The following is an 8991-nucleotide window of genomic DNA, read 5'->3' as shown; positions in this document are numbered from 1 at the left end:
CCGCCCCCGCCATCACGCCTGTTCTGAGCAGCCACAGGGGAGACTCCAGTGAGCCCACCCAAACCGGGACACGGCCACACGCTCAGCCCAGCCACCAGGCCGGAGGGGCCCACGCCTGCTCTACGGGCTCTGGGCCAGCCGCCACGCCGGGCTCTGCAGGAGTGGGACAGCCTCCAGCCTGTGCGGCCCCTCAGCAGCAGCCAGCTGGGGCTATGGTGGGAGCCCTGGGGTCTGCCCCCTGCCCGCTCCCCCCATGGGCTGGCAGCAGCACCAGGGCAGTGCCCACACCAGGGCCTGCACAGCTCCTGGCTCCGCCTCCCACAGGCTTTGCACACGAAGACTCTCTTGCCCAGCGGGTCAGACCGGACACCATGACGCCAGTTTCCCAGCAGTCACCCTGGCTGGCAGAGGCAGAGCCCCTCCTGCCCAGCAATGCCATGGCACGGCTCAGCCCTGGCCCCATGGCAGGCTCTGCCTGGGGATGGCACTTACTGGACTTCCTGCTGACACGTGACCTCTTGCGCTCCTTGGCAGCGCCCGGCCGCGGGCCGGCGCTGTGGGTGACGGACTGCACAAGGCGATCCATAATTTCATCCGAGGCGTCGGCCGGGGAGCCGGAGCTGTCGTCCTGGGGCACGGAGCCGCTGGAGGGGCTTGACCGACCCACGCCTGCCCGGAGAGCACAGGAACGTCGGCCGAGGGACTGGAGCAGCTGGTGTGTGGCAGCCAGTCCCCCTGCCAAGCTCAGCTCCCTCCCAGCCAACACCTCCGGCTGCCACACCCTGCTGCCACAGCCACTCGGCTGCTTCCCATCCCTCAGCTGCCAGCTCCCACCTCCCCCCGCGGCTGCCCTACTGCCCCCCTGCCAAACCCACCTCCCACTGCCAAACCCATCAGCTAACCCCGCAGCAAGCACCTCCTCCCACCACTGCTGAATGCTTGTCATCCCCAAGAGTCCAACAGCTTCTCCTCTGCACCCCAGCAATCCCTCCCACACCCCGTGCTCACCCCAAATGCCCCTGCAGCTGGGGAGTGGGCCGCATGGTGTCCCCCAGTTCAGGCCAGCGCTCTGGAGCCCATGGGGTGTGGGGCCGTACCTGGCTGGGGAGCAGTGCTGCACCCCGCCTGCCCCTGAGCGAGCCCCACTGCAGGCTGAGGAAACTGGCCCAGCAGTAATCGAGCTCCATCTCCCCGATCCCAAGGGGCCCCATGAATGGGGCAGGCCAGCAGCGCTGAGCTGGGCAGCGAGCCAGGACCCCAGACTCAGGCCCCAGAGAGGAAGGGCCGGGCCGGCCGGGCCCCCAGCATCCTGTCCTCTAGGTGTGTGTGGGGGGTGCGGGATGGCAGGACCCCCAGTGTCACGTCCTCCATCGGAGGGGGGCGTTTGGGCAGTTCGTATCGCGGGGCCTACGGGGGCCCTGGCTGCTCACAGACCAGCACCGAGGCGCTGGGGCATGGGCAGGAATGAGCCAGCGGTCCCACAAATACAGCAGGGCCCGGGGGCAGCTGCAGCACAGACAGTGCTGGGATCCGTGCCCACAGCCCAGTGCGCTGGGAGAGCCGGGCTCTGCTCCGTACAGTGCGGGGCCCCGGTACGCGCCCAGCTGCGTGGGGTGGGATCCGTGCCCATAGCCCAGTGCGCTGCGAGAGCCGGGCTCCGCTCCATACAGTGCGGGGCCCCAGCACGCGCCCAGCTGCGTGGGGCCTGCGCAGAGCCACACATGGAGATGCAGTCAGGGTGATGCCAGCTGCCGCCCGGCGCGCCCTCCCGCACCGCCCTGGGGCAAGTGCAGTCACCGGGCTGGTCGCGGACCCCTACCTCGGCTGGCCCTGCTGCGCCGGCTGTGGGGCTCCACAGCCGAGCTCAACACACTCTTCATGGTCTCGTGGCCTGCATCCGCCTGCTGCTCTGGGCAGGCCGACCCCGTGGCTGGAGAGGGGTTTGCCTCAGGGCTGTCGGCCATGCCGGAGAATCTCTCCATCTGCGGAGAGAGGAGACGGCCAGTGTGAGGGGAAGGGGAGGCATTGGGCTTAGCAGGCCCCCAGCCCCCAGGGCAGCCCCGTACCTCCGTGATCATCCGGCCCCGGGTCTTGTTCCTCTCGCGGTGCGCGGCCCGTTTGCGCTGCTGCTGCAGGACGCGCTCTCGGCACGTGCGGTACTCCAGGGCGAACTCCCGCAGGAGCCGGCAGAACCCCGTCACCTTCATGTCCCGCGCGGCCGCCGGCGGGTAGCCCAGGAACAGCAGGAAGGAGCGGAACCTGCCGAGAGACGGAGCAGCTGGGGGCGAGGGGAGGACACGGGGGGCCCATGATCCCTCCTGCACCTGGAGCCGCCTCAGGCTGCCCTGACAATCACTGCCAGAAGGGAGGGGGAGTCCTTGAATCAGCCCGGATTTCCCCCCCCCCCCTCTGCCAGCCCTCCCCCGCACTCCAGTTCCCTGCCCCCGCAGAGCTGGGAACACTCAACTCCACTGGGAATAAGGAACATTTCCCCTCCCCCCAGTCAAATGCTCCCCCCCCACAGCCTTCTACCCTGTCACCCCCGTTCACCCCTTCCCCCCAGCCAAATTCTCCCCCCCACCCCGCGAGGGCAGCCATAGCAAGCCCCGGGGGGTCCGTGCCCAGCAGGCAGACCGACCTGTGGAGTATGCGTCTGTGCACCACCTTCAGAACGTGGATCTTCCGGGAGCTGTCCTTCAGGAAGTCCATCAGCTTGCTCTTCAGGCCCGGTTTGGTCTCGTGCTTGGCGATGGCCTTCAGGCTGTCCCATGATGCTTTGCACCGTCGCTCCAGCTGGCTCAGGCTTTCCGCCAGCTCGTCAAAGTCAACCTGAGGAAGGAGTGAAGATACACCCATGGCCGTGCTTCGCTCGGGATCCCCTTGCTGCCCTGCGTCCCCACATGACCCCGTGTTCCGCCCCCAGGCCTGCAGAAGCCACGCAGCTCGCCAGGCTCAGGTGTCGCTCCCCGGGTCCGCGGGGCCGGGGGCAGCGGGGGGGAGCTGGAATATCTGCCGGTTCCGACACGCCTCTTACCTTGGCTGAGCGGGTGATGGCTGCGATCTCCGAGTAGAGGTCGCTGGTTTGGGGGAACCTCTCCACCACCGCGTGGCACAGGTGGTGCAGCAGAGACTGCCGGTGCACGGTGTCCTTCACCTCCGAGACCTTCTCCAGGTAACTGAGCTCGAAGCCCCGGCTCTGAAACCCAAACGCAGGCTCAGCCAGAGCCAGGGGAGAGCGGGTCACCCCTCCCCGCTTCCCGGAGTCAACTGCCCTCTCCCAGCAGCTGATTCCGCCCCTTGCCTCTCCAGCCAGGCTCCCACTTGCTCTGGCTGAGTTTCACAGCTGCAATCCCAGGCCTGTGGCCCTTCCTGGCAGGGGTATGCACCAGCACCGTTTCCACGCCATCTGCTCCTCTGGAGGCTGAAGCGATTTGATCCGATTAGCCCCTCCCCCCATCCTTCCGGACATTCTCTGTACCCCCTTCCGCCCAGCTCAGCTATGGCCCAGCGTCTCAGCTGGGGCTGCTCTAGATAGCTCTGACCACCCGCAGCTTGGCACTGCCGCCTTGCACACAGTCTACTCCCACTTTGTTCTCCCTGGACACCAGTGCGTAGTCCAGTGGGCAGAGTGCTGACGTGGGAGCACAGCCGCCAACCTGCTGCGTGGCCGTCACCTCTCTGCCTCAGTTTCCCCTCCCACGCCTTGTCTGTTTAGCCCATGAGTTCTTGGGGGCAGGGTTGCCTCTCACAATGTGTTCGTACAGCACCTGGCGCAATCCCAGGCGGGCCCTAACACCATCATTCCACAGATAACCATTCCCCTTAGTAGTTTCTTCCAGTCCGACTCCATCCTCCGCTCTGCTCTCCCTTACGCTTCCCTGCCTGGATTTTGACTTGACAAGATCTCGGTATGTTCTGCAGCAACGCAACAGACCAGCCTCCAGCACTAAGCCCTGTCAGCCCACCGGGCGCGACCCTACAGGTCCCCCTGCTGCTAGGCACTGGCCCCCTCAGCAGCCAGTCCCCCTCACCCCCCAGCATTTCCCACCTAGCTTGGCACCTTAGCCCCACATTGCCTGCTCTCTAACGCACAGCTGCAGGTCTGGGCGCACAGCTTCGATGGCGGCCCGGCCCCGTTCCCCCCGGGGACTCTGCATCCCTTTCTAAGCCCCGGCTGGCAGCCACCTCGTCCCCCAGGAGCTCTGCGCGGGCAGCTGCAGGAGACCCCAGGTCCCTCCCTCTACCCCTCACCTGGGAGCCGTTGAGGACGTTCCCCATGGCCAGCAGAGTAGCCAGGATACACCTGAAGGTCTGGTTTTTGGCCAGCTGTTCCATCCCCAATTTCAGGTCAAACAGAGGCTCCGCGATCTCCTGAACGGGGAAAGGTGCAGCTGCTGTGACTGGTAAATCAGCGACGCCCAGCTCCAGCCCCCGCATGCACTCACCGCTCTGCCGGGGAGCCAGGGACCTAGCCACAGCCAGCCCGGGTCCCGCCCCGCCCCGGGACAGGGGGCAGCGCCGCGTGGGCTCACTGACCTTGGATTCAGCATGAGGGACGCGGAACTCACCCGAGCCAGGGGAATTCCTGCACCTGGGAGGCTGGGCTGCCGGCCCCTGCAGAGCGGGCCCGGGCCCTTGGCCTACAGCTGCTGAGCGCGGCTGTACCATGCCCCTATCCAAAGCAAACAGCAGGCAGGGACTGAATTGCCACAGGGTCCCCAGGCACGGCAGGGGGCGCAGAGATCCAGGGGACTGCCCAGGGGAATCTGCACTACCAAACCCAGGGATGTTCATGGTCTGGTTTGCCGGGGAAACGGCCAGTGGGCTGAGTTTGTGCCATTACCTGCTCCATGCTCTCATAGTCCAGCTTGAACGCCCACAGCTGGAGCCGAGCCGTGAGCTCGCTAATGGAGGAGAGGGTGAGCAGGAACTGCTCGGCTGAGCCCAGGGGGACGTCGGGATTGGCGAGCTGCGCCTCCTGGATCTTCTGCTTCTCTTCGTCGGTGGGAACCATGGTCAGGATTTTCTGTAAGACACAAGGAGCCGCACGTCCGAGGCAGCAGGTCAGGTCTAGCTGCCCAAACAGAGAGTAGTACCAGCAGTACTGTGTCAAGCTGGCTTCAGTGGTAGCCTTGAAGGGTCACAGATCATGGTTCATTGGACTGGCTATGCCCACCTGGGCGAGTACTGACACCTCCCCCACCCCACACCGGGACTAGCATCGACAGGGCACGGGGCAACCAAACAGCCTTCAGGCCTGCGCGCTCTTGGCCTCAGCAGAGTAACTCTCCGGCGTGCGGATATCCTGGGGGTGCACGGGTGCTTTTCTCCTCGCTCTGGCTAGAAGAGAACACAAGGATCAGCGAAGCCGGGAGCGAGCTCTGCTGTGAGCAAAGGGGATGGGGACGGGGATGCAATCTTACAGCACTCTCCAGTCTGCCTTCACAAGGGCTTGCACGCGGGGCTCTCCTTCAAGGGACCGTTCGTTGTTAGTGGGGAACCAGGAGCAATCAGTCAAGCACCCCTCCTGCAAAGCTAAGCCACATGGCAGCGAAGGACAGAGCGGGTGGGGGAACCACTCATCCTCCCCAAACCACAGGCATCCACGGGCCAAGCCCAGGGCAAAACCAAAATGCAATAAGATCAGATGAACTCTGGAGCTGGAGAAGGGCCGGGAGAGACCGGTCAGCCAGCCTGGGGTAGACGCTATTTGCAAGGAACCCACAAATACCCAGCTATGCGCGGGAGCTGCCCACCCAGCATCTAGATGCAACGACTGTCACACAGGGATGTCAGGAAAGAACAACGCAGGGCCTGTGCCGGAATCTCACTCTCCAACACAGCAACATCCACAGGCTGGGGAAGACAATGCGCCAGCTCCCACGCTACTAACAGCAGCTGCTTCGCACTCCCTTCCCGTGTCGGAAATGCACTACGGGGAAGCTGAGCTGGGGCCGGGGCCTGGGAGTCACCCTGCTCACGTCCCGAAGGAATGACAGGATAATTATTTAAGGTATTTAAGGCTCCTCTAGCAGAATATTGGATGGGCGGCTTCCTGGGCCAATGGGGAGAAGATTTTGACACCCGAGGGCTCTTTAGCCGAGCAGATAAAAACTGAAGGAGATCCAGTGGTTGGAAGCTGGCCAAACCGGAATCAGGTGCACCTTTTTAGCAGTGAAGATAATGAAGCTTTGGAACAGGTGACCTAGCCCTGGGGCAGATTCCCTGTCCCTTGCAGCCTTTAAATCAAACCTGGGCCTCTCTTTCTAAGAGCTGTGCTCCAGAGGGTGCTGGGTCGAGGCAGAACCACACAGTGAAATGCTCTGGCCTGGGCTGTGCAGGTCTGTGAAAACCCGCGTGGCTTGTGCAGCCCTGGAGCCGGAGTGCTGTCGGAGAACACTGCAGGCTAGGGAGGACGGCTGGCCTCTCCAGGAGCCAGTCCAGTGTCCAGGCACTAGTCTAGGATTTAGTGGACACGGTTCAAAGCCCTGCTCTGCCACAGACAGCCTTGGGCCAGTCCCTTAGCCTCTCTGTGCACGCAGGGACAAGAGACAGGGGTGCTGAGGAGAAACCCAGTACGGATTGAGACGCGCTTTGGGCAGGGTGACCCTCCAGGGCTGGAGCTCATCTGCTCTTTACTCGGAAACATTTACTACCAGAAACGGCTCGTGGGAGGAATCGCTGCAGCCTCACCTCAATCCCTTCTTTGTTAATGGCGAACTCGTCGAAGTTGAGAATGGCCGTCTTGATGATGTGAGCGGGCGGCAGCACCGTCAGGCCGATGTTAATGGCATTGCTCCTCTTGGGGTCGAGGATCACCGTGCACTTCTTCCCGTCAGCAGCTTTCTTCGGGCGGGAGGGAGCGCAATGGGAAACGGAAGAAAAGGGGCCAAAAGGCAGGTTAGGAGCGCCCGGGCTACCCTGAAACACAGCCACATTTCCCCGGCAGGCCATTGAGCTATTCAAACACAGAGGATCCGGTGAAGGCAGCTCCACCTCACCACCCTCCCATGCACCCAGGCCATGGTGCAGTGCTATCCCCAGAAGAAAGGTCCTTCCTGACCCCTGTGGGTGAGGAGATTACCCCACAGAACTTGCAATTTCAGAGCACGGCCTTGCACGCTGGTAGGGGTCACAGCAGAGCTATTGCACTTTCACTACAGCCAGCATCTCCAGCACCTCCTTGGGCTCGGGTTGTCAGAGATGCCACTGGCCATGCCAGGTGCAAGACGAGCTGTGCCTGGAGAGACGGGGCCCCTTCTCTCTCCAGTGAGGGGACACTAACGCGCCCGGGCTCGACTGGCCCCAAGGAAGAGTGGACCCTCTCTCTGGGGTCAGTTACCAAGAAATAGCGGCATGCACCCCAAACTGGGTACCAGCCGTGGAGACAGACCGTCTGCTACAGAAACGTCGCTTGTAATGGGTCCTGTAGAGCCAGGATCTGGCTGTGCAGGGCAGCCTGGATCCACTAGCTCACTTCCAACAGAGCTGAATTTCATTCTCCACTCTCGTGGTATATTACGCTCCTCTGAGAAGCCACACAATCCTCCCTCCCCGGACCGCACACTCGGCTGGGGCGGCTGTTACACCCTGGGAGAAAACGTGGAATCGGTCTGCTCCTGGGTTTATCTTTTTGCATGTGGCAAACCTGGATTTTGCCCTACCCTCCACCCCGTCTCCCACCCTCAAGCCTGGGCTGCCTTAGCAGTGCAGACCAGCACGGCCCTGGGAAGGCAGCTGGGATGCTACCAGCAGGGGACCAGTCACAGACAGGAGGGTTCGGTGAGACCTTCCAGTGGAACTGACACACTGAATTCACTCCACTTTCCCTGCAAAGGGCTACTAGTCCACAGGCTGCGTGTGCCAGCAGGGACGGGATCCATGACCCAGGAGGGCGCTTTCCTATGACGTTCGACGCACCAAACCAAAGGAACCACTCCAGGGGTGCAGTGTCTGAGCATCGCTCGGACTGTGGGCCCAGGACAGTGACCCCCCCCCAGGCTCCGGGAAGTCCAGCAGGACCATCCTCCTCTTGACACTACGAGAAAGGGAGCGACAAGGAAAACCCAGCTAATCCAGGCCTTTGCTCCACACTGGGCCTCTCCCACGCACCAGCAATATTCCTCTACGGGCCTGAGACACCCGCCAGTCCCAGGGAGCCCTGCATGCCACGGCAGCCAGCGCTCGGGCCACACCCCACAGTGCCCCAACACCCACTGCAGGCTGTCAGGACTGGCCCGCTGGCCCCCGACCTGCTGCATACCTTGGAACTCAGCACTTCCTTCGCTCTGGACTCAAAGAGATGCTCCAGCTTGGCCGCGTCAATCTCCACTCTCTCCAGGGACGCCCACACGGTGCTCCGGCCAAACCGGCCAGCCCCAGCACGGGAACTGGGGTGTTTCAGCTCCTTCCAGAAGAGCTTCACCGTCTTCTTCTTCTTGGCAGGGGAACGGCCATCTGGCGCAGGGGGGCCCAGCAACGCAGGAGGGGGTGGGCAGCCAGGAACAGGGGGTGGTGGGGGCGGAGGACAGCCGGGGGGTGGGGGACAGCTAGGAGGTGGGGGTGGTGGTGGTGGGGGAGCCAGGAGGCCTCCTGCAGTCAGTGCCCCAGTGCCAGGAGGTGGTGGAGGAGGCACATGGAAAGAGTCATTTCCTACTGCCCCTTGCTCTAAGGCATCAAAATCTTCCTCTTCACCCAGGTCTGAGAAGTCCAGGTCTTTGATCTTCAGCAGCATGGGGCCGGCCTCCAGACGATCCCACATGAACTCAAAGTCCTTTTTAAACGGGGTCAGGAGGGCCCGCTCCACGTTCTGAGCATTGGCTTCTGCCTCGACGCTGGACTGGGTGCGCGGGAGCCGGGTCCGGGCGCCAGAGACCTGCCCGTCAGGGGCCTTGCCACGGGGCCTGGCGTTCTCCAGGTCCTGACTGCCTTGCAGCTCTGCCTGGCTCGGCTGGTCCCCAGCCGCTCGGTGGCGCTGGGCAGAGGCTGACA

General features: G+C 63.3%; 1 protein-coding gene across 1 annotated transcript in view; it reads right to left on the bottom strand.

Annotated features, from left to right (window-relative positions):
- Positions 1 to 8991, bottom strand: part of LOC112104258 (FH1/FH2 domain-containing protein 1) — a 58592-nt gene that overhangs the window by 353 nt on the left and 49248 nt on the right. Inside the window, exons 13-21 of the mRNA XM_029912026.1 lie at positions 8264 to 8985; positions 6694 to 6846; positions 4844 to 5026; positions 4252 to 4371; positions 3035 to 3196; positions 2639 to 2829; positions 2067 to 2259; positions 1820 to 1982; positions 493 to 669 (exon numbers count right to left, since the gene is read on the bottom strand). Coding sequence (XP_029767886.1) covers positions 493 to 669; positions 1820 to 1982; positions 2067 to 2259; positions 2639 to 2829; positions 3035 to 3196; positions 4252 to 4371; positions 4844 to 5026; positions 6694 to 6846; positions 8264 to 8985 — 2064 coding nt within the window. The remainder of the gene's footprint in view (positions 1 to 492; positions 670 to 1819; positions 1983 to 2066; positions 2260 to 2638; positions 2830 to 3034; positions 3197 to 4251; positions 4372 to 4843; positions 5027 to 6693; positions 6847 to 8263; positions 8986 to 8991) is intronic.

The sequence above is a fragment of the Terrapene carolina genome, unplaced genomic scaffold (genome assembly GCF_002925995.2).
Source record: "Terrapene carolina triunguis isolate 2854851 unplaced genomic scaffold, T_m_triunguis-2.0 Scaffold166, whole genome shotgun sequence".
Lineage (NCBI taxonomy): Eukaryota > Metazoa > Chordata > Testudines > Emydidae > Terrapene > Terrapene triunguis.
This window is presented reverse-complemented; position numbering and strand designations above follow the sequence as displayed.